The 25,356-nt window shown below is 46.6% G+C and overlaps 1 protein-coding gene across 14 annotated transcripts in view; it reads left to right on the top strand.

Annotated features, from left to right (window-relative positions):
* PTPRM (protein tyrosine phosphatase receptor type M) overlaps positions 1-25,112 on the top strand; it is a 793,799-nt gene extending 768,687 nt beyond the window's left edge. For all 14 annotated transcript variants that reach the window (XM_046025010.1, XM_046025008.1, XM_046025007.1 and 11 more), the window contains 7 exons: positions 1,760-1,909; positions 2,607-2,780; positions 3,960-4,091; positions 7,585-7,710; positions 9,602-9,765; positions 16,365-16,500; positions 24,365-25,112. In XM_046025010.1, the coding sequence (XP_045880966.1) occupies positions 1,760-1,909; positions 2,607-2,780; positions 3,960-4,091; positions 7,585-7,710; positions 9,602-9,765; positions 16,365-16,500; positions 24,365-24,418 (936 nt within the window). In that variant the 3' untranslated portion in view covers positions 24,419-25,112. The remainder of the gene's footprint in view (positions 1-1,759; positions 1,910-2,606; positions 2,781-3,959; positions 4,092-7,584; positions 7,711-9,601; positions 9,766-16,364; positions 16,501-24,364) is intronic.
* Positions 25,113-25,356: the final 244 nt, after the last annotated feature.

Raw genomic sequence — 25,356 nt, 5'->3', positions numbered from 1 at the left:
ATAAACCAAAAAGGCCAGGAGTCTCCCAAGTAACAAAATCTGCAGCCAGGAGCCTAAATTTGCCCATGCTTCTCTACCAAGGGCCCCCATAGAGTCTCTATATTAAGCTTTCAGGGATTCAGTACTTTTTTCTTTTTCTTTTTCTTTTTCTTTTTTTTTTTTAATGTCTTTTAAACTAGCTGGTAACTTACCAGAGCAAGACGACTCCTGAGAATAGCCAGGTGTTTGCCAAGTGGCTTAAGGCTAATCTCTGTACACTTGATTCTTCTGCTGTCCCTACAAATTCTGCCCAGTGGATTGGCATCATGGAAATTTGCGCATTTTGTAGAAATAGTCTGTACTGACTAGTACTTATAGATCAGAATTCAAAGTGCGTCAGGAATTTAAGTGAGAAAAAAAAATTAAATCCTGCCCCATGGAAATTCATATTTTTACTTAATATTTGCTTGTTCTAAGAAGGCATTATATCCACCACCTAGGAAAAATGATTCATAAAGCAGAATGAAGGGACGCCTGTGTGGCTCAGTCTGTTAAGCGGCTGCTTTTGGCTCAGGTTATGATCTCAGGGTCCTGGGATCAAGCCCCCTGGGATCAGGTTCCCTGCTTGTGGGGAGTCTGCTTCTCCCTCTCCCTCTGCCCGTCCCCCCTACTCATGCTCCCACACATGTGCGCTCTCTCTCTCTCAAATAAATAAAGTCTTTTTTTTAAAAAAAGAAAGAGTTTAGACTAAAGAGTCCCTCCCATTTAGATTTTGCATTAAAGTTTACAAAAACCACTGGTTTCAAGTTTATAAAAACTAAATTCCATTTTCAAATAACCTAAATAAAAATGGCGGGAACTCTAAACACGTCCATCATCTTTTTTCTCTAGAATAGGGATTCTTTACTTTAAATATGATAATGATAGTAATGTATTTTTTAATGTATTTTACAGCCGATCAAATGTTGCCACATCCCCTTTCCTGCTTGCTCTATTTCTAAGGACTGGACTCCTTTTGAGAATTAAGAGTCCTCATAATTTATATAAATTAAAGTAAAAAGTAATGAGACTCTTTTTGCATTTCATGTAATTAAAGATTAATAATAAATATGGTAAAATTTTATTGATTAATTGTAGGGAAAGTCTGTGCCAATTCAGGAGAGGGCCCTTTTGTAAGCTTTGGACTAGCACACACATACAGGAGCTCTTCCCTGTACCCATAAGGACTATGGAAATTGTCACATTGATGTTCCAAAAGAAGTAGTTTTAAGTGCTTGGAACTATTTATTTTCAGAGTAATGTCAAGTTTCCCTGGACGTTCTTTGCACTGTTGATTTGGTTAGCAAATGCCTCTTTTCAGGATGGACAGGAGATCCTGCTCCTCTCCTCACCTGAGTCCCAAACTCGTGGGCTCAGAATGACAGAGGAATAAGCCACAGCTACTGTAGCATGACAGTGCTTGCCCTGGGATTCGTCAGCATCGGTGTGGCTTTCATCAGTCTGTTTCATGCTATGCGCTGAGCCCGGTTTTCCCTTCTTCCCGTCTCGCTCCATGTGTAACCAGTTAGGATACGTGCCAGCCATCCCACATGGGCATCAGCGGGATCCCCACCTCGAAACGATCAGGTCCTCCTACCTGGTTTCACTGTGGCGGGAGTGGATTGTCCCTGACGGACCACTATCCCGTTCTCTTGTCTTTACAAGGGGCTGTCTGCCCTTCCCTAGTTCTCACAACCCACCTGGTTTCTCTGTTACTAACTCGTGCCCTCTGCTTCTCCAGGAACAGTATGTGTTCATCCATGATGCCATCCTGGAAGCCTGTCTTTGTGGAGATACCTCGGTCCCTGCTTCCCAAGTTCGGTCTCTGTATTATGACATGAACAAACTGGATCCACAGACTAACTCCAGCCAGATTAAAGAGGAGTTCCGGGTAAGTGGTGCGAAAGGGAGAGGCAGCTGTCTGTGGCTTTGCTCCTTCAGAAGTCTCTCGAAGTCAGCCCTGGAACCCCTGAGCCCATACAGAGCTTATCAGCCTCGGCATTACTGACATTTTGGGCGGGCTGCTTCTTGGCTGTGGGTGCGATCCTATAGGATGTTTAATGGCATCCCTGGCTTCTACTCACTGGGTGCTGGGAGACCTCCACCACACCAGTAGAGACAACCAAAACTCTGTGCAGACATTGTCAGGGGGCCCTGGGAGCAAAGGGACCTGGTTGAGAGCCACTGGTCTAGCAGAGCCATAAACCCCTTTGCAGGCAGCTAGACAGTGCAACATGGGTGCAACCAGACCCAGCAAGGCGCACTCGCCCTTCTTGGTGGGTGGTCTAAGTGTACCTGACTCTAAGTCAAACCCTAGCCAACCTCTTCCTCCCAAGCACCCAGAAGTCCAGCCCTTCTCAGACCAGACGGCATGTGAGCCAGTCCTCCAGATCCCTGGGGGCCCTTGCATGTGATGGGCGCTGTCTCTGGACAAAATCCAGGGGAGAGAAAAGGGCACTGCGTGGGGGGCTGAGTGGGGGGAGCGGGCAGGGAGCCCCCTTCAGCCGGCGGCTGGGAACACTCAGATCTGCCCAAGTGCAAAGGTGAGACGGTGACCCCCTCCCCCGTGGCCATGTGTTGTCATGCAGACCCTGAACATGGTGACGCCCACGCTGCGCGTGGAAGACTGCAGCATCGCGCTGTTGCCGCGGAACCACGAGAAGAACCGCTGCATGGACATCCTGCCCCCGGACCGCTGCCTGCCCTTCCTCATCACCATCGACGGGGAGAGTAGCAACTATATCAACGCCGCGCTCATGGACGTAAGCCCGGGGGCCCTGCCCCCACCTTGCCCCGAAGGAAACGGGGAGCCCTTCCACTTCCCTCCCGTTTGTTGGTTTTCTTTTTTTTTCCCCCCAAAGATTTTATTTATTTATTTGACTGACAGATCACAAGTAGGCAGAGAGGCAGGCAGAGAGAGAGGGAGAAGCAGGCTCCCTGCTGAGCAGAGAGCCCGAATGTGGGGCTTGATACCAGGACTCCAGCCGAAGGCAGAGGCTTTAACCCACTGAGCCACCCAGGCTCACCTTGTTGGTTTTCTTAAATGCAAACCATCTTCCGCGCAAAGTACATTCCAGATGCCACGGACGTTTCCGCGTCAGGGCGGATGATCTCGGTCTCTCGGAGGCCACCAGTTGGGAGGTATTGATAAATGAAACATGTCCCAGGGACTCTCTGAGCACTTAAATTTTTAACCCGCTGGCCAGAGAGCGAGAGACAGCTATTAAGTCACTAAGGCAGTGAAGTGGGATAATATGGTTCGCAGCATTATTTTCATTCCCTGTCCTCCTAATTTAGGCAGTAATTAACACAGGGGGGAAAAATGGTCTGTCAGGACAGATAGCACACAACTCATTACTTCCTGTCAGTCTGTTTACTTCTAACTGAATGAACATTTGCTGTTCGATTGATGGGAAAAGTAAATGGTTATTTTCAGGGCTAATACGGAAACTCGAATTCTGTTGGTGTGGTATCAGTAAAAAGGTACTTAAATTTACTTGAAGCTCTCCAGAGATGTAAAAAGCTCATATATCCTTCTGTGGCAGGAATGAGTAACACCGTCACCCATATAAATGACCCTCGAACAAATTTTAGGAAAAGCAGAAGTATTTTCATCATACCTACTTTGTAAAATTACGTTTTCTCCATTAAAATGCTTACTCGTAGGGCCGATATTGCCTTTCTAGCAGATACATCAAAAAATTTCTAAGAGCTACTTATTAAGTTTTCTGGGTGTTGAAGTGAGAATACTTTATCATTATTATTCTGCAGATCAGTCTGTATTTAGTCTGTTTGGGTATGGACAGGGGTGCTGGGATTCATCCGCTGTTAAATGTGCCCAGAGTTCTGTGTCACAAATTTCCATGTGCACAAGATAACCAAAGCTTCCCCCGCTTCTGTGTTCCTGGGTATATCTGGATCTTTCTTATTTGTGTTTGCAGAGCTATAAACAGCCTTCAGCTTTCATAGTGACGCAGCATCCTTTGCCAAACACAGTGAAAGACTTTTGGAGACTGGTCCTGGATTATCACTGCACGTCTGTGGTCATGCTCAATGATGTGGATCCTGCCCAGGTGAGACTCCTGCCCGCGGTCAGCTCTGGGTTTGTTCTGTTTGCACATTGAGACACGCAGGTCCCCGTGCCAGGTCCCAAACGCCAGGTGACGGGTGGGAGGCAGAGCTGAAAATTCAAACGTGAAAATCAGATGGAATTAGGGATGGGGGCGAAAGTAATCTGAAACGAAAAAGACTGAGATCATAGATGGTGGAAGTGACAAGCAGGACAGGTTCAGAAATTGGCTGCTCCCAAAGGATGGAAATACAGACTAGAGGGAGATACAGGGTAACAGGTGGAGTCAGAGCTGTGGGATGAGGCACCAAACAGAGCCAGCAAACCAGGGAGCCCTGAAGAAAGCGCAGCAGCACCGAGTGCAGCCCCTCGCCCATCCAGGAGAAGCCACGTCCTTCTGGGGAATGGCCCGCTGGAGCCTGCAGGTGGAGAAGGTCATGCTGGGGTGACCCTGGAGACCGGCACGTGATTTTAAGGGACAAGAATAACTTTTGTTAACTCTTTGGTAAAGATAGCAAAAAGAAATAGAACCGGGACTTGAACACAAGGAAAACGCAGAATGATAATTGGGGCTTTCCTCCAGCTGCTGTCCTTATACAGAAAAAGAGAAAGAAGAGGGCTGTGATGACTCGATACTAGTAATGGCGTTAGAAACATTCCCTGAAAGGGACTTGTCGGCAGGCATTGGCACAGTGGCCCTCTAGGTGAATTTATTGCATTCGGGGGCGGGTACACTGGTCTCACACTTAACTGCCATGACAGAGGGCATTGTGGGAAAGATGGGCTTCTCGTGTTTTAAGAATAAACTTGTTCTGAAACTGAATTAATTCTCTATCTGGTAGAGACAAGTTTAAAAAAGAAAAAAAGGCGGGAGGGTCTGAAGTGTTTCAGCATCCAGCCTGGACAGGATTTTTCCTTCCTAAAATCCATTTTATTGTCATCAGACTGCCATAAATTCCGTGGGCATTCACTTCAATTCTATAATGTTTTTAATTATGTTTGAGGCCTCACATGATATTGTTAAGGCTCTAGCCTGAAATCTAGTGAATGAAATAATAATGATAATCCTTGTCCTCATCTAGTCCTTTTTGCTTAAGAAGCTTAAATATTTTAGAAGTCTTCCGCACTGATCCCCTCCGAAAGAGATTGTAGCCATTTTTAAAGACAAGCAGACACCACAGTTCAGGGAACTTCAAAGGCCCGACTCAAAATAGCACTAGGGATTCTGATTTTCTAACTCACAATGCCATGGGTTAAATTTCACTAATTCAAGAGGCTTCAGCCAAAGACTATTAAAGGACAAGTGACTGTTCCCTCTTCAGAATCATTCCCTTTCCCCAAATGTGAATCCTGTAATGTAGTGATACACTGCCTTTTTCGTATCAGTGCGTCAGACATTAGTGATTTTCGCACGTTCTTTTTTTTTTAATTAACGTATAATGTATTATTAGCCCCAGGTCTGTGAATCGCCAGATTTACACACTTTACAGCACTCACCGTAACACATACCCTCCCCAATGTCCATAGCCCAACCACCCTCTCCCTACCCCCTACCCCACCCCCCCGCAATCCTCAGTTTGTTTTGTGAGATCAAGAGCCTCTTATGGTTTGTCTCCCTCCTGATCCCATCTTGTTTCATTTTCCACATGTTCTTTTTGAATGACGGTATTGGAATTCTAAAGCCGCATTCTAAACGCGAACTCTCTGGATTCAAAGCAAGCCTTGGCCGACCTTGGTCGGAGAGACAAAGAGTCCAGTTCCAGCGGCAGACAGAGCTGATTTTCAGAGTGAGAGAAAGAGGCTCCTGGGACACAGTCATTTAGAGAACACTAAACTGAGCATTTGAACTTGAAGTCTCTGCAGTTGTACAAGAATAGCACTCAACTATTTTAAGTATTTATAGGTCTGGTTCATGGACGTGTTATGCACCATTTAAGCCATTTTCTACACGGTTTACTTGGGCTGAGTGCAGAATGTCGTGTGCCAAGAATCACGCGCTGGCCCGGGCCATTCATATTTCTGTGGTGCAAGTGACGAGCTTTAATCAGGGCTTGAACTGAGAGAACAAGCAGGAAGCACAGCTAGCTCATTCTGGAGAAAAATGGGCAGAATAGTTCAAATGTGCATGGTAGGACTTTTATTACCATCTCAACTTCCCGTCATAACGCCTGTTAATTTTAACAGCGGGCACGCTTGGGTATGACGAGAAAATAAACATCAGCATGCTGTCATTTGACAAGGCAGTCTTAGAACTTGTCCCCAGGAAGTGCTGGTGAGGAAGGGAAATTTGTATGGAAGCATAATTTTAAAATAAATAAATGTAATTTTTTAAAATTCTATAGACTTCGCTATTCCGGCCTCCTTCTTGATCGTAAAGTTCAAACCTTCAACTTCTTTGTAATAGAGAGAGATTGCTGTTTCGGTGACCCACTGTTAGCTGAAAACTATCTTGCAATCTTGGGTGTAAATCAACCTTTGTAACCTTTGACAACAAGGTTTTAAATACTGCGGAAAATAAAAGTCATCAAAAAAAGGAAAATTCAGCGAGCAGATTCTCCTTCCATGGTACATCATTCTGCTTAAAATGAGATGGATTTTTCATCTGCTCTTGGCCCAATAGAACCCAGTTATAAGATAATGAAGTAATTCCCTCTTGGCTCCCCACAAGCCATTTGTCCCATGGGTAAATAAGAAAGATAAAAATTAAACTCTGCTCCCGAAAACATCATTGGATACTAAGTCTGAAAAGAAGTTTAATTTCAGACTTTAAAGGCCTATTAGTATCTCAGGGCTTCAGAAAAAGGAAACGACCTAGGGGTTCTTCCCACCTATCTGCAAGTTGAGTGTTTCTGTGCAGTGGTAACAAACGAAGGCCACCTCTTTCAAAAGCCACCCTTCCCAGCGTCCCTCCTTCTCCTAAGTTGGACATCACGTTCACACAAAGTTCTGATGACCCAGCCTCACCAGTGGGGGATTTGGACCAGATCATGAAAGCACAACCTAACACAGTTATCGGTGTCTTGTCAGTGAATGGCCCAATTCCCAAAAGTGATTACAGATTACCAGGCAAGCCTGCACGAGGGAGGTTGGAGAGCTGGGTGTCAGTAGGAACGTGCGCCCTCTCAGGTGTCTTGGCTCCTGTGATAGGAGCCAGTGGTGTCTCCCCACGGCCGGGTAAAGGCGTGCAGAAGGGACCTCACAATGGGCTGCCTTGAACAGCATCCCCGTGGCCTCCTTGGAAAACAGGATGGCTCAGGGCTTAAACATGCTGTCTGAGAAAATGAAGAAAAAAGTACTAGAAGGTCAGGTGGTGCTGAGGAATCAGCCAACAAGGCAACCCTGAAGCCTACTTGCTAGGAGGAAGAGAGAGAGAAAAGAAAGTGAAGCAAATCGAGGAAGTATTGAGGCCTACTGAATGTCGATAGTGACCACATCCAAACTGTTAGGAGTCAGTTGATTCCTATAATTAACCTCACGTTTCTGTGTTTTGAATTCAGTTGTGTCCGCAGTACTGGCCAGAGAACGGAGTTCACAGACATGGCCCCATCCAAGTGGAATTTGTTTCTGCTGACTTAGAAGAAGACATCATCAGCAGGATATTCCGTATTTATAATGCAGCCAGAGTAAGACTCACAGCCAATGTCACTCATGTTCTGCTTTCATTATTTTCTCATTCGCTGAACACCTAGGGTGCCCACTCTGTGTCCATCACCAGTTAGGAGTTTGGAATACATTTTAGGTGTTTGTGAACAAAACAAAGCTCCCTGACCTTATGGAGCTTACATTCTAGTGGGAGAAAACAGACAATAAATAACAGATATAATAGATATTATAATAGATATAGTATGTTAGAAGCAACAAATGCTATAGGGGGAAAAGTGGGGAGGTAGAAAGCACTAAGGCCATGAACAGGAGGGAGAACAAGTCCCTGTCTTAACTAGGTGTCCATATGAACAAAGACCCAACTGAAGTGAGGGAGCAGCCACATGGCTGTCTGTGGAGACAGCATTGCAGGCAGAAGCAAGGTCTGTGCAAAGGCCCTGAGGCCTTCTCTGGTAAGGTCCACAGACAGTGACGAGGCTGATGTGGATAGAGCACAGTAAGCAAACATGAGAGTAGCTAATAGAGTTGTCCTCCTAGAGGGAAAGTGGCCAAGGGTTGGGGGTCCAGGGGACAGAGACCATGTAGGATGTCCAGGCCACTGCCAGGATTGGGGCTTTTGCTGTAAAGGAAGTTAGAAGCCAGTACAGGGTTGAGTAGAGAAGAATCACATGATTAAAAAGGAGCACTTTACCTTCCGAGTTGAGAACAGATCAGTCAGGAGGCCCTTCTAATAATCCAAGTGAGAAGCGACCACAGGATGAAGTGGCAGGTACATGAGGCAGAGAGATGCTGATATATTCTCCTGGCAGAGCCAACAGGGTTGGGAATAGGCTGGATCCCAGGCAGTAGCGGGTGGGTCTCAAGACTTAGGTCTTGAGAAATGGAGCAACGGAATTGATGTTACCCGAGTTGGGGCAGGCTCCGGGTATAAGGGGACTGTTTGGGGTGGAGGACATGCATTGGAAAGAAGGCCAGGAAATGGGCTGAGTGTGAGGCGACTGTTAGATACCTGAGTGGACGTGTCAAGTAGGCCTGGATCTGTGAGGGGGGAGTTCTGAAGAGGCCCACCCTGGAGATGCAAACTGATGACTTCCTGGAGTCTTGAAAGCCATGAGACTGAGTGAGCTGATCAGGTCAGAGAGAGAGAAGACAAGGGGCCCGAGGACAGAGCGTGGGCTTCCATCATCAAGAGGTCAGGGAGAAAGGGAGCCCAAGATGGACAGCAGAGAGAGGAGAAGAAACAGCTGGGGAAGAAAGTGTCAGAGAACGAGAGAGATCACTCACATCAAAGGTGCCGAAGGCCGTGGGAGATGTGATCCAAGTGACTTAGCCACAGCCAGATTAAAACTGTTGCCATTTTTCGAACACTTTCTTTGAATTCTCCAATTCCACTTAACTATAAGTAAAGATTCTTTGACTACTAACCCCTTTCTCAGCAAGATTCACACCAGTACACAAAACCATGTTGTGCTCATAGCAAACGCCATGTAACCTCTATTACCCTGAGCTCACAAATGCTTCCAGATTATAGTTTATTCCTTACCCTTAAATTACCTGCAATTAAGGGAAACCCATTTTGCCCCTTATAACGTGGTCAGCGCTCACGTGGTGTGTTGTCACTTGGCTCTCGCAAAACTGTAAGCATTCTGCTTCACTTTTATTTGTCTGGCCTGTCATGTAAAACCCCTGGTTGGTTTGTTGGTTTGTTTATTTTAATAACAGCTCCAGATTAAAACTGGTAACTCTTCAGGCCAGTGGAAGCTTCTTTCGGTATTTATAGGCAGGCCCGTCCTTTAGTAATGGACTGCTTTGCTGAGAAGTCCAAGCAGGTGGGATCAGCCTGCTAGAATTCCACCAGTAAACAATGCCTGTTTTCTCTCCACTCCTTGATTCCTGCCTGATTCCCTCCAGCCCCAAGATGGATATCGGGTGGTGCAGCAATTCCAGTTCCTGGGCTGGCCCATGTACAGGGACACGCCGGTGTCCAAGCGCTCCTTCTTGAAGCTCATTCGCCAAGTGGACAAGTGGCAGGAGGAATACAACGGTGGTGAAGGCCGCACAGTCGTGCATTGCTTGTAAGTGCTAAGGGGAGCTCTGCACCTCAGAAGGCCCAAACTGGTGTTCTGCTGTCCCCCCTGGTTTACTGCCCTTTGTCTCTCTGTGAATGGAGAAGGAATCAGTAGGTCCTCATCAAGGATTCGGTTTGGTTTGCAGAAAACAAGATACGCACTTTTTGCGTTCAGGTGGGGTAGCACTGCTATAAAAATAAGCCTTGACCTTGGGATTGTCCCTCCCCCCCCCAAAAAAAAACACCTGAGTGGGTTCATTGGGCTCCTACCATCTCCTGAGAGCCCAGGGTTACGTTTAGGGGAATTTCCTGAGCTCGTTGTTAAACCGTCAGTAACTTGAAATCATCCGCAATAAAGTATTTACATCACCTACATCAGCAAAGGCTGCAAATCCAGGCCCCTTCCCAGTTTGGCAAAGCTGGTGAGAGCATCTCGACCACACTAGTTGCTGATTCTATAAGAAATCATGTTAGACATTTCAAAGGAACTGACTTTCACAGGAACTATCTTTTAAGAGAATGTATTTATTTATGTCTTGGTTTTCACCTGGGCATGTCCATATATAGGGAAGATTTGGTGAGAACCAGTGTTTCCAAAGTGCGGTCTATAGGCCAGAAGATCTAGAAGGCACTCAAATGGGAAGACCTCTGCTCCAGAGCGATGATTTCCAATCGTGGCTGCACACTGAGAGTCATTTGGGGAGATTTTTAAAACCACAACAACAGCAACAACAGCAACATCAACAACAAAAAAAAACAAACTGTGCCCAGGCCACACCCAAAGCAATTAAATCAAAATCCCTGAGGATGGGCCCCAGACATCCGTGTTTTTTTCAAACTCCTAGATTATCTCAATCTGCGGCCAAGGTTGAGAGCCCCTGAATACAGACAGCCACACTTTTCTGAGTACTTTCACCTGCATTTTCTCACTGGTGATGATATGTAGCTAATCAGCCAGCTGGGATTGGCTTAATGGAGCAAGCAATTAGAAAGTCATGGCAGTTAGGGAAGATATTTAGAGAATTTGTGGAAACTTCGAGTATAAGCTTATGTCTCTTTTCAGTGGAGTGTCATTAGCACACAGTGAGCTCTCTCCCAAATTGAAGGGAAAATAAGGTTTAACTCTGGGCAGACCAACCCTAATTAGAATGGTAAGTTTGCCGAGGGACCTCGATTTCTCCCCTTGGTGCCTGTCCCTCACACTGTGCCATCCGCCCGGGGGCCCAGGAGGGTCTATGATATCCTAGAACACTGCCCGCCTCTCCAGCAGTCAAAAGGTGGCAGTGTCTTGTCCTACAGAAACTGATATTCTCTTGAAAAGAGTCTTATGAACCCATTCACACTTAGCCTCAACCAGAGGCCCCAATCCTTTGTCCTCCCCGCTGACTGCTTGTCCCTTCCTTCTCATAGACTCAGTTCACTAAAGACATCTCAACCAAGAAAATGCCAAAGAAGATTAACAGTGCACATCCTCATTTTTATTTCTCTAAGTGCAGATATAACTTCTGATCAGAATACACCCAGGGGGGTAACCAGTGTGAACTGATACAGTCCCAGCAAGGGAAGTTGACATTTTTTTTTTAAAGATTTTATTTATTTATTTGACAGAGAGATCACAAGTAGGCAGAGAGGCAGGCAGAGAGAGAGAGAGGGAAGCAGGCTCCCTGCTGAGCAGAGAGCCCCATGCGGGACTCGATCCCAGGACCCTGAGATCATGACCTGAGCCGAAGGCAGCGGCTTAACCCACTGAGCCACCCAGGCGCCCCGGGAAGTTGACATTTTATTTAGAATTGTATTTTATCTGTTAGGTCTTTTGAAAACAAAACAAAACAAAACTACAAACAGTCTGCAGATACCCATTTCTGTGTCTGGAGTCTGCCAGCATCTGGAACTAGGAATGTGATGTATGTATGATACCCCTTTGATTAGTATCTTTCTTTTTTTTTTTTTTTTTTTTTTTTTTTTTTTTTTCCCCCTTTTATTAATTTTTTCAGCGTAACAGTATTCATTCTTTTTGCACAACACCCAGTGCTCCATGCAAAACGTGCCCTCCCCATCACCCACCACCTGTTCCCCCAACCTCCCACCCCTGACCCTTCAAAACCCTCAGGTTGTTTTTCAGAGTCCATAGTTGATTAGTATCTTTCTAATAAGGGCCAGTGCTGTAAGCTAAGGGACTGGGTCACCCTGGAGGAAGTTGAGGCGCCAGGACAGGCCTGAGGGGATGAAACAGAGACCCCTTAAATCACTGCATCTCATAGACAACCAACCACCAACTATACCCTCTCAAGACCCAGCTGTGACCCCAGAACTAAGTCATTACAGTGCCATTCCACTTGATGTCTACAGTGGGCTGTTCTCTGTAGTGTACAGTGGTGGGCATCTGTTGTTTCTGCCCTCTTGCCAGCCCAACACCCCACCCCTCTTCTAGGAGAAACTTGACCTTTCCGTGGGAAACATTTTCTCCAATTCTGAAGTCCCTCTTGCTCTCTTGGCATCAGGGTGGGCGTGAGACCCATGCCTGGTAAAAGCGTTTATCGTTTAGATTTATAAATCTAAATGGAAGCTATTTTAGTTGTGAGGAAAAAAGTTAGGTTGAATTTGTATCCTCCAATATAGTCCAGGAAAGAATGCATCCAACCACAAAAGCTCTCTGCTGTTCATTTCTGAAGGAAGAACATTATATTCAGCATAGCATAGCGCCACCTAATGGTTGTGGGCAGAGCAGTCCCTGCCTGAGACTAAATGGAATGGTTCCTTGAGCCACAGGTACACTCACGGCAAGCAAATAGGGGTTTTTGGTTTTTTTTATACATCTTCCAGCTCATAAAACCAGAAGAAATGGATAGAAGTAAGAGATCACCATTTTGCAACCCTTGATGAAGATAATGGACGTAGACAGTGGTCATCAGCAGCTGCTGAAAGCATCAGGTGAAATATGGTGGGGGGAGAGCAGTGTGGTATCAGTGCAAAGACGGAAAGTAGGCTAATGGAGCGGAAGAGAAAATCCAGGGATGGAGCCACACCTCAGGGTCACCTGATTTACAACAAAGACCGATAGAAACACGCCTCCTGCAGGGCCGGGCGGCAGGAAAAGACAGCCCGCGTACCTGGTCTCTCTCGTGCTGCACGCAGAAATCCTTTCCAGATGGATCATGGGCCCAAATGGGAAAAGGAAAACAATGAAGCTTCCAAGAGAAAATCTTCATGACCACGAGGTAACCAAAGATGATGTCACCCAAGACAGAACACTGGCCACAAAAGAAAATATTGAAAAATTGGATTTCATTAAAGTTAAGCACTTCTATTCGTCCAAAGACACCAAGGAGAGTGAAAAAGCAAGACGGAGAATGGGCAAAGAGTTTTGTGATATGTGCCTCTGACAAAGGACTCCTGGCCAGAATGCCTAACCACTGCAAGCCAATAAGAAAAGATCGACCCAATTGTTTAAGCAATAGACTTGACAAGAACGTCATTTTTTAAACAAAGAAGATGTGCGTGGCCCATAAACACAGAAAAGGTGCTCAGCATTATTCATTTTTAGGATAATACACACTGAAACCAGGATCACATGCCCCCTACACACTCACTCACACATCACTCACATGGGTGAAATTTAAAAGCAAAAAAAAAAAACAATAACAACAAAAAAATGAAAATACCAAGTGTTGGTGAGGCTGCAGAGTAACTGGAACTGCCATACCCTGCTGGCAGGAAGTAGGTATGGTGCTGCCACGCTGAGTGCTAAATATATTCTCTGAGCTCTTCCCGCCCCAGGTACATGACTACAGAAGTGAGTCATCTATACACCAGGAGACATTTTTATAGTGGGTTTACTCATAATGCTGAAAACGAGAAACAGCCCAAATATTCCTCAGCTGGTAGATAAGTAAGTTATGCAGTAGTATATCCATTCCATGGGGTTATTCTGAGAGATGTAAAAGAACAAACCACGGATACAACGGGAATGATTCTCACACAGATAATAGTAAGTGGAATAAGCCAGAGGCAAAAGAATATGTACTGGATGGTTCCATTTATACAAAATTCAAAAACACACCAAAGAAATTTATGAGGCCAAAAATGAGGAAAGGGATCTCTTTGAGTTATCGATGGTATTGACGAGGAAGAAGTCTGAGGGAGGTCTGGGGGGCTAATCCTGGTCTGCATCTTGATCTTGGTGGGGGTTATGTGGCATACGCATTTGGAAATTAACTGAGATTTATATTTACCATTTGTGGACTTAATTTTGGTTCCGTTATACTTTATTTAAAAAATTGATTTGGGACTTAATAATGAACTGATCAAGCTGGCATCCTAGCACAATAATCAATCTCAAAATCACAAAACAAGAACAAATTGATGTTTTGTTCCTGCTTCCTAGTGAAAGTTATTTGTAAGGTGTCCTTGTCTTAGAAAACATGTAATTCTTATGAAGCCGCAGAGCAAACTCCCAGTAAATATAGGAAATAAGAATGAGAGGGAAACATGTTAAATGATTCACAGAAATGCAGTGAATGAGAACAACCCAGGACGTGGGCCTGTCTCCAGGATAGAGGACCCCATTTCCTCAACAAGTAAATCGCCAAGAAAAAGGAGCAAAGAAGAACCTATAGATTAAAATAATCTCGTAAGACATGTCAATCAATTGCAATGTGTGGACTTTGCAAAAATGTGGATTTGAAAAAAACAACTGTAAGGAAATGTTGGAAACAATTTGGGAAATTGGAACGGTAACTAGAAATCCGATTATATTGATAAGGTAATATTTATTTTAGATGTAATAATTATATTGTGTTTATTTTTTTTTTTTAAGTCCCTAGCTCCTTGAGAAATGGTTGATCACAGAACTGGTGCAGGGAAGATACAGGATGAGTCTGGAACACCTTGTAGTTCCAGAAAGTATGGAAGTACTCAGAAAAGAATGGAGGTCTGAGGGCGCTCCCAATGGCCAAAGCCAGAACAATTCCAGCAACAAAATAAATATTGATACTATTGGTTTTAGCTCATCGAACAAAATTACCATGTATGAGTCTACAGTGACATAAATAAATAGTAAGATAAAAGAAGTAAGCAACTAAATTAGTCAATTAGCAGAGAAGAAACAGCTCTCTCTTACAATAGAATATTAAGGGAGAGAGGGAGGTGGAAAATCAATTGGGCAAACAGCACAGTGATCGTTGTTGCGACAGAATTCGGATTCTGTTTAGAATTCAGACAGATTCTCTTAAGACCAAATCCACTTATAGATCCTAAAACTGGTGGGTGAAACTTTGAGGAGAGACAAGATATTTGCAGAATTCCAAAGTATCTCTCCCAAGATAATAACTACAAAGAAAAGATAATTACACAGTGAAAAAAATCTGCAAGGCACCATCTTAAAAAGTGATGAAGGTCAACATCACCATCAATAGATGATTCAGCATCCTGAACTTCTGGAGGGAAGGACAGTCCTTCTGTGGTTTTCTGGCCAAAATGCATAACCTCATTCCCAATCGTGAGAAAGCATGAGAAAAAACCATATGAAGGGACATTCTGCAATCTGTATTTTGTAATGACTTCTCAAACTGTGGACCATGGCTACTTCCACATCTCCATTCTGTATTTTGTGTTCTACAAAATAACCGAGCAGTACTCTTCAGAAGTGTCAAGGTCAGGAAAAACAAAAAGCCTGAGGACCTGTCACAGATGAAGGACACTAAGAAGCTAAGACAAGTCAGTACAAAGCAGGGTCTGGGATTGGATCCTAGACCAGAAAAAGGACATTGGTGACATTTGTCTGGTGACATTTGACTAAGGCCTATAGTTTAGTTAAAAGAATTGCACCAGGGTTAATTTCCTGGTTCCCAGCACTTTCTGTGACTATGAGGTGTTCACATGAGGGGAAGGTGGGTACGCCATGGAACTCGCCATGCTTGTGTTTGCCGTGATTCTGTACATCTAAAATGAGTTCAAAATGAAAAGTTTCATTCAGAAAGAGCCCTTATTTTTAGAGATAAATAACGAAACACTAATGGATTTTTTTTAAAGATTTTATTTATCTGTTTGACAGACAAAGATCACAAGTAGGCAGAGAGGCAGGCAGAGAGAGAGGGGGAAGCAGGCTCCCCGCTGAGCAGAGAGCCCGATGCCGGGCTCAATCCCAGAACCCTGGGATCATGACCTGAGCCGAAGGCAGAGGTTTAACCCACTGAGCCACCCAGGCGCCCCAATTTTTTTTAAGGCCAAGTCCATCTTGGAACGTAACCAACACTCATTGCCGGTTTTGGTAGCAGATAGTAGATGAGCTCTTTGTTCACCGGAAATTTTCTGCAGTGGGCTCTTTGAATAAAAACCGAGAGGATGCTGTATCAGGTTATATAATCCAGAGCAGAGACAGAGCTAAGAGAGCAGAAGGGGCCAGTTGATCGTTGCCTCCAGTCAGGTGACCCGTGGGCCCAGTGCAAAGGCTCATTAACACCATTTGCTTTCATTGAAAGAATCAGCCCGGGGGGAGTGTTCCCCTGGCCTCTGAGGCCATCACCCAGTCCTGTTGTCCAAGGCTTGGGTGGTAGGTCAGGAGGCAGCATGCGGACAAGCGCGACCATCTGATTTCTCTTCCCACAGGAATGGGGGAGGCCGCAGTGGGACATTCTGCGCCATCAGCATTGTCTGTGAGATGCTCCGGCACCAGAGGACGGTGGACGTCTTCCACGCGGTGAAGACACTGAGGAACAACAAGCCCAACATGGTGGACCTCCTGGTAAGCCCCCCACCCTGTCCTGCAGCATGGGGCATTTTCCCGCCTCACTGGCATAGTTGACGGGGCCACTGTTTCACGGGGGGATGGGTTGAGACTTCCTTTTCAGGAACATAATGAAATCGCTTTCCTTGTGAGGTCTTTTCTCCCTCTTCCTCTCTCACTTGGCTTTTCACAGGGAGACTTCATCTCCACACATTGGCAAGGTGGAAAGAGTTGAAACTCACAAGTGAACATCCTTATTAATTTCCGTTCCTGGCAGTGCCTTCCATGTGGCTAAGCACTGAGTCTTCGCGGGGAAGGAATAATCACAGCACACGAAATGCCAGATTTTCAAATTATAGATTTTATAAATAGCTTAATCACCTAATATTTATCAAAGCTGTGAATTTCGGTTTGACATCCAGAATATTGTGTTTCATTCTGGTGGCCATATCTGAGATGAGGACGGAGGAGCCGAGAAACAAAGGACTACGTGCAGTGATTTTCTTAGAGTATTTCTGGAAATCTCTTTCTTGTGTGAAGCTATTAAAATGCCAACCACTGCGACTTGCGAATAGAATAGCTTAAAGAAGGAAGCTTTTCAGATCAGGTGTTTGTACTTCCCTGCTAGTGGAAGAAGGATCTGAAGGAGACGGTGGGATGGATCCCAAGGTTGGGAGAGTGGCCTGGGGTGGAGAGGGAGGAAGACATGACGGGTGCCCACGCCACGCCTGGAAAGCCTGTGTGCCCCAGCCCATGGCCCTGCAGCAGGGGGGCTCAAATTTAAAATATAAGAAAAGGGACTAAAGAGAGAGTGGAGATTTGAGCTAAAGCTGAGGAAGGGGCTGCGGTCCCAGTCGTCCCAGCCGTGCCCCAGACTGGGTAATGTAGTCCCCGATGCCGACCCACTCCTAGGACACGTATGTTCTCTTTCACACACGTCACTTTCCCAGGGCATCGGCTTCCCCTGGGTACTTATGTGCTGCCTGGTGGGCTGTTCTGTTCCGTAGAAACACTATGTGGGGAACTAGGGAAAGTGTTGCCTGTGTGGCCAGGTACAGACTCCCAAAACCATCAGCAGTTAACACCTTGGCTTCTGTGAGAAAGAACCATGCCCCCAGACGGCTGCCCTCTCCTCCCTCCCCTAGGGGAGGCCCGGGAAAACCCAAATTCTCAGCTCAGCTCTGCTACTAATTCAAGTGAAGTGACCTCAGAGAAATGAACTTGGCAATGTTAAGTCTTCTCGGGCTGGGCACTTAGCTTTCCTGAGCCCGAGTCATGTAAGCCAGGGATAACGTTGGCTTATTGAGCTGATCCTGTGAGACAATAGATGTGAAAGTGTTATGGAAAATACAAAGGAGAGAAAGTGGTTCTTGAGAGTGTGGGTGTCCGCAAAACATCCTACAGCAGGCAGGTATAGAGGAGCTGGTTGGGTGAGGAAGAGGAGGGGGCAGCAAGCAGCTGACATTTACAGGGTGCTTAATATGTCCCAGGCCACACGCTCAGTGCCTTTCACGGAGGCACAGATTTCCTGTGGATGCGCTGAAAGGCTGGCCGGCGTGTCCCCTGTGCCGGCTTCAGTAGTCCCGCCCCTCCGGAGGCAGAGAACTGTCTCAACCCCTGGGACCACCCATGAATTTTGAAGACTTGTACCACCAGGGAATTCTCCATCTTCTGGGCTGGGGGCAGGTGAGATAGTGCAGCTGACCTGTCAAAAGCGGCCTGAGTTTAAGACAGATAAGAAGTTGGGCAGAAGATGGAAACAAATGCCTAAACTAAAATGCTCTGACTTCATTGCCATTTAACTTCTGGGATTCAGGGACAGATGTGGAGCTTCCAAACTTTCGTTGGTACTTAGGCAAAGCTGACCTTGACGAAAAAAATATATATATCGTTTCCCTCTCATTGGAGCCTCAATTAAGCAGGTCATTAGTAATAGACCCTTCCAGGCCTTTCCACTAATGGCTCTGGCTGCAGCTTTCATCACTCACGAATTTTTATGTGCAGAAACAATGTGGCTTTTTCCAAATCAGTGGGGCAGACTAAAGGAAGGAGGTGATTCTTTGTGAAGTGAATGGACATGGAGGTGCTTGGACAAGAAGGGAGCCCACTCTTCTATAATAATTTAGGCATTTCCGTGATGAGGTGTTACTCTAATAGACAAAATAGGACCTTTGGATGCCCAAATTTCTGAGGGTCAGTACCAGTTTAAGGATAAGCTCAGTGCTGAAAAATACAAAAAAAGTTTTCAATTTCCTGGAAGAATGTCTGATAAATTTGTTACAGTGCCTGTTAGCAAAATACGAGGTAAAATCTGGTGACCAGAGGGGAAAAAATGTCACAGGGCTCTTTTCAGCGGGCTTGAGAACTTCAGCGGGCTTCCAGAACTAAAATAAGGACCCATGTCAATTGTCTGTTTTTGCTTGCAAGTGCAATTTCTATTAGTTTAGCAGTCATATATATGTATGTTGGCTGAGAGAACTAATTAATTCAGGTCAGGGTGATAAAACCCAATACGACTTCATTGGGCATAAAAGACCATCTGAGACCTGAGTCTCTCCTGAGCGCAGAATGTACGAGCAGCTGAAAAGCTCAGAGTACTGAGCTTCCGAGCTGCGTCTCAGAATATGAAATGTGTTCCAGAAAGTCCTGGAGCGCACTTCTGTGCTGACCGGCTGAAGAGGCAGAGGGAATGGGGTGTGGGGGGCACAGGCTTGTGCCCCATAAACTATGCTTCATCGGAGGGGGCTCTCTCCTACCCCCTACCTGCCTGGTTAGAGTCAGATGGAGCCCCGAGTGCCTGAACATTGAAGTTTCCCAGGAAATGGGCTGCTTCAACAAACATCTCTCACTTTTGTCCTCACTGGGCTTTAGAAGTTTCCAGAGCTCTGTTTTATTTATTTATTTTTACCCCCAGGGCTCTGTTTTAACAGAGAAACAGCCTTTGGGGGAACAGATCTTTCCTCAAGAAACATATTATCCCCCTGGGAGGTGGGAGAATTCAGCCACCATGATGAGATTTGACATGCATGCACACTGTACGGTGGTTGCCAAGATCAAGATACTTAACACAGCCATCACCCCACTTGGGTAACCCGCTTGGCCCATGTGTGTCTGCGGTGAGAATGCTTAAGATCTACTCCCAGCCACTTTCAAGCGTACAGCACTCTATCACTCACTCTAGTCACCGTGCTGTACGTTGATCCCCAGAACTTCTTAGAGCTGAAAATTTGTACCCTTGACCAACACCACCTCAACGCCCCACCCCCGGCTCCTGGCGACCACCACTTAATTTGTCTCTATAAATTAGCTTTTTTTTTTTTTTGGTAATGAAAGCCTTACAGAATCCTGAGCCCTGGGCCCACCCCAGAAATCTTTACTCGGCTGATCTGGAGCCTGGCCACGGCAGCCTGATGTTAAAAGCACCTCAGGTGATTGTAATGGGTGGTGGGGTTAAGAAACTCAGGCCCCGTCTGGAGCTGGCGCTCAGTCAGGGCTGTGCATTGGAATCCCCTGAGGTGCTGTCACAGACGCCGAGGCCCAGGCCGCGCTCCAGACCAGGTATGGCAGACGGAGCCCAAGACCAGTGGGTTCGATGGGCTGTGGGTGAGAACGTGGCTCAGCAGGGTGAACAGGCCATCTCTTTCCTCATCCAAACCCACCTCCCCTCCTCTAACCCTCCATCCCTCCTGCTCAGACCCAGCCGTCTGCCAGTGTCTCCCCATATCTGTAACTGGGAGCTGGCTGCCCACACGCAGCCCCGCTTGCCCCTTCAGTACACGAAGTAATACTCAGTGCAAGGTGCTCCCTTCAAACTGGCATGGAGCGTGGGGCCTGCGCTTCTCCCTCTCACGGGGACAACACAATGACTCCACGAACCCGTGGGCATGAGTGGCCCCTCCAGAAGTCATCCGTGAACTTGAAACATACAGGCTATTTGAAAGGAGGTGGGGGCAGGGGGAGTATGTACACGTGTACATACACGTGTATGTACTTGTACGGAGTATGTACATACTCCGCCCATACAAGTGTGGGCGACTACCCCGAATGCGCCGATCTTGTCTACACCTGTGTGGGTTGGGGGGGCATGCACATGTAGGGCTGTGGGGGGGTTCGTGTGTACATGTGTAAGAGTGGACTTTGGGGGGGGTGGGTGTGTATGCATGAATAGGGGTGGGGGTGGGCATGTGTGTGTGAGTATATGTGTGTGCGCGCATGTGTGCAAGCTCATGAGTAGGGGTGGATAAGGGAGTAGGTGTGGCTCTGGGTGTGTGCGAGTTGCAGAGCATAGGCCATAGGCCCCAGATGGGGAGTCAGAGAGGCTCAGTATTGCCCATCTCTGGAGACCCTTAGGGACATTCCTGGTCCCTTGGGCCTGGCCCTGCCACCCCTGGAGAAGCAGCCACTCTCGAGTCCCCCCGCGGATGGCCTTCCTGCACTCTGAAGGAAGGAACCTTCGTGAAAGCCCTGTGCCCTCCTCTGCCCCAGACTCTGCCATCCTCGAGTCAGGGGCTGGCTATCCCCTCAGCAACAGCAGAGCTCCTGACTCTGAGGAGAGTCCCGTAGAGAGGTGCCGCGCGACAGCACACCCGGACCGTCGCCCGACCTGAGCGGCCTCTCGCTGCTCTGGGAACATGGGGAAGCCGCGGCTCCACACGGGGGAGTCTCACTAGGGAACCAGGCACAAACTCTGTGTGTGTCTGAGGGAAGAACGTCCTCCCTACATTTCTAAAGCCAGAGATGAAAGTCATGACCCATTCTGTCTGTCGTCAGAGACGCGCTGCTGTCTCCTCCAGGGGTCTCCTTGGCTGGGAACCGCCTGGGAACTTCGAAGCAGACAGCCCCCCCCCCCCCCCCCGTGATGATTGGCACACCGGGAGCCACGTGACCCTCCGGGCAGGGGCATCCGTCAAAAGGCTTTTTCCACACTGTGGGTCCTGTCAGCACAGGATCCAGGTGAAATTGTGAAACTTGTTTTAGGTTCACAAAGCAAGTGTGCCAGGGAGAGCAGAGCACCCCGGTGAGCCATGCGGACCGCTCTCTGAGTCTCCCGGGCAGGTGTTGGAAGTGTCCAGAGGGACTGGAGGGCCCCGAGTTCCTCAGACACAAGGCAGCTTGGGCTGACAGGGGCACACCTGGAGCCCTTCAGGAGCTTCCCGGAGCCACTTGCAGGCCTCGTGGTGTCGTGATGTCCTCACTGAATGAACGGGGATGGGGGGGCCCTTTAATACAGAACCTCACTTGTAGGTGTCTCTTCAGAGTTCACTTTCTCCTTCTTCAGGAGAACAGGAAGTGGGGCTGCAGTGAGGGTGGGGTCGGGGGCTTGGGAGGGGGAGCAGCCGGCCACCCTGGTTCCAGTCCTGCCCAAAGATAATCCCTGCTTATGTCGCTTTTTCATGCCCAGAGCCAACTAACGTTGCCCAGGTCAGGAGAACTTGGGACCGAGGCAGAAATGTTTTTTTCCCCTGAAGCACAGGGATAGCTCGTGTGGCTTAATTACACCACTGAAAAGCAAGCGGGCTGAGAGAGGAAAATGCAGAAGACAGGCCTGTACCTGGTGATCGAGGGTAACAGTTTGCAGCGCAGGAGGATTTCGGGCATTTCCTGAGGTGCTTGGGGAGGGTACACAAAAACTGATGGTCTTCCTTCTCACTCCCTTTATGTTTCTGATTCAGAAACCAGTCATCACAGAATCTATTGGGATTGACAGTTTGCTCAGGAAGGGATGAGATGATGATGAATTCATTTTCAAAATTACAATCATGCCTGGGACAAGGGCAGCTTCAGTGATGTTCAACACAGTAGCCCCTTGGCAGCAAGGCCCAAAATCCTTTTGGGGTTGTGGCCTGAGCCCAGCAGCTCTAAATGCATGATCTTCTGTTAAAAGGATGGTTCGTAGTAGGCGCTGAAATTGCATAATCAGGTTTATGCAAACCTGTGTCTGTGCAGTAAGTACTTGGATCTCTCAGATTTCCATGAAAAACACTAATCATCCCTGTGAAGGAGATAGAACAGGGTTAACCCTTCATAGCCAATATGTCAGCCTGTCGATCTGACTTGGTCTTTTGAAATTTTGACATGACAGTGGTTTTTTAAGTAATTTGAAAGTAAAAGTATCAGGTCGTGAAATACGAATCAGAAGGCTTGGTGTAGACATATGTTCAGATGTCTTGGGCGTACACCTAGGAGTGGAACTGCTGGGTCACGTGTAACTAACTCATGCGTTTAACCTGTTGAGGGCCTGCCCAAGGATCTTCCGAAGTGGCTACGCCTTTCGCATTCCCACCAGGTTCTCCTTGTTCTCACCAACACTTGTTGTTGTCTTTTTTTACCTTAGCCCTCCTGGTGGGTGCTACTGCTACTGACGTGTTAATCTCGGGTCCCTTCTAGTATGTTGAGATGGTCTGCTGGCTTCCTGTGTTCCCGTCCAGATGGTAAACTCCCGAAGGACTAAAGCTGTGTCTTGAACTCCCCAGTCTCTAGCCTTCAGTGTTTATTGGGTTGAATCAAATGCTGCTAAACCCTTATTTTGTCATCGTTTACATATACAGCCAACGTTTGACACCCCCAGCTGTACGTCAGGTTCCGCGCTAAAGACTGGTATATTGCACATGAAGGGATAAAGTATGGCTCTTGTCTTCAAATACATAGGTTGGACTAGTGGGGCGTATAGAGAAGAAAATGTTGGTGAAGACCAGAAAACTGCAATGACCAATTAATTAAGAGGCACATATCCCCCCAAATGGAAGTTTAGTTTTAATTAATTTGGCAAACCCAAAATTAAGAGCACCATTTCCTTGGTTGCGGCCATTGTGTTGGGTAGTGAGATACCTTGTGAAAGCTTATGTCTTATGGTGATGGGAAGAGAGCCCTCCAGGTGGCAAGAAAAGCATCCTCAACTTCTCTGTCCCTCTGCTTGGCTCAGAGGACCCTCCCAGGTGAGCATCCAGCAGCAGGGCACACAAAAAGGTGCAGAATGCTGTCTCCTAACACCCGAGACCCCAGCTGGGCCAGGACCTCATGTAGGCCATGGCCAAGGTCCATGATCAGAGAAAGCTGTGCTCAAGAAAAATGCCTTTACTACCTGATTAACAACTGATAGGTGACTCCCAGAGGACATCCAACACTTCCCCCACTGGGCCTTTCCTTATCCAGTTCCTCCACCTGGAATGCCTGTTCTAACCCCCATTAGGTTAGAGGTCAAGTTACCTGCTACCTCTTTGCAGGTCCTCCTAGGAAGTTCTGCTCTCTTCTCCACTGCACTCATGTCAGGGGACCATTCCCAGGCCCTGCTCAGCTCCATGCCCTGTGTTATCATTGGGTACTGGTCTCAGCCTCCTCACTGGACCACGGACTTCTCAAAGTCAGGGACCGGGTCAAGGTGTTTGGTATTTAAGAGGTGCTTGATAAATTCTCATAAAATGGAAGACATCCTGCTGACTGAAAATTGAGCATGTAGTTGGGCCAGGAAGGACACATTTATTTGTGGGGGCCCTTGTATGAGCAATTCGCAAAGTTATTTCCCCCAGACTTCATTTTTCCCCCTACCTCTTGATTTCCCCATACTTTGTGTTCAGGATGTTGATGTACAGGTAAACATATACATGTGGACAAACCTATATATGGGTTCCAGTTTTCCAGAACTTTCCAGGAATTCTAGTGAAGGTAGATGTTAAAATACCCTTCATCAGGCCTTGTTGGAAAGAAAGGTCTGCAGACAGTGGATAGGTCTGTGGTTCACAACCGGGATTTTCTGATGCATTGCTGATTCAAATCCTTCTCAGTTTGATTTCTTCTGATTAGAATCCTAATCTGGCATAATGGCTTGAATGGCGCCAGCCTTTGGCTGTCACGGAGCTGACATCTTCGCCCTTCTGTTTTCCAGGATCAGTACAAGTTCTGCTACGAGGTGGCTCTGGAATACTTGAATTCTGGCTGATGGCCTGAAGAGCTCTGCACACCAACCCTTCCGTCCCACAAAGCCAAGACATTCTGTGGTATTTGTGTCAATGAGATGAAGACTTCTCAATATGCTTATTTTGCTTTGCATAATTGGCTCTCTTTAAGAGCCCAAGAAAGCGTTTCTAAAACTGCTTTGCACTGCCCAATTCCCAGCAATGCTGCTGCCTGACGGAAAAACACACACACAGCAGAGTCGTCCAATCCTGTCCTCCTAGGCGTCGGCTTGTTAGAGCAGCGTAGACATCTGGTAAACTGAAGAGCACAATTATATTCTTATGAAGGAATTTGTACCTTTGGGGTATTATTTTGTGGCCCGTGAACCTTTGTTATTGTTACAGCTGAGTGTACATTTTTGTTTTGTGGAGAATGCTACCTAGCATTATGATAATATATTATTTTAGTTAATATTTGTATTTTAACATGTTGCATAATATAAGCTTATGTACCTTTCCAAGACTAACAGATAAACGTATAATGAACAAAGATATGTTGTATGAGTTGTTGTTTCTATCAGATTTGTATTGTTTCCAAGGGAAAAGCTTGGGAAGAAGTCAGTTCAAAAAAATGCAAAGCTCGATGATCAGATTCACAGATCCAAAGCTTTTCCCTTTGTTTATATTGTAAATATTTTTGATTTCATCAAATTATTTATTCATTAAAAGAAATTTTTGTGAAGCACAGTGAGTGACAATCGTTTTTATGAAGCGCAGGAAATGACTGATTGTACGATGTGACCTTGTGTGAACTCTTTCTCAATAAATATAGACCCATGACCAGTGTTGCTGTATTCCTGGTGTCCCAGTGCCCTGGTGATGGGGGCAGCTCTGGTCACCACAGGCCCCTGGCAGACAGTTGGGGTCTGCTGGCCTGGAGAAGATAGGGTTGGGATTTTTGAGAGAGAACATCTGTCAGTGA

This window comes from Meles meles, chromosome 12 (genome assembly GCF_922984935.1).
Source record: "Meles meles chromosome 12, mMelMel3.1 paternal haplotype, whole genome shotgun sequence".
Classification (NCBI taxonomy): domain Eukaryota; kingdom Metazoa; phylum Chordata; class Mammalia; order Carnivora; family Mustelidae; genus Meles; species Meles meles.
Note: the sequence above shows the minus strand (reverse complement) of the source record. Positions and strands in the feature narration are given on the sequence as shown.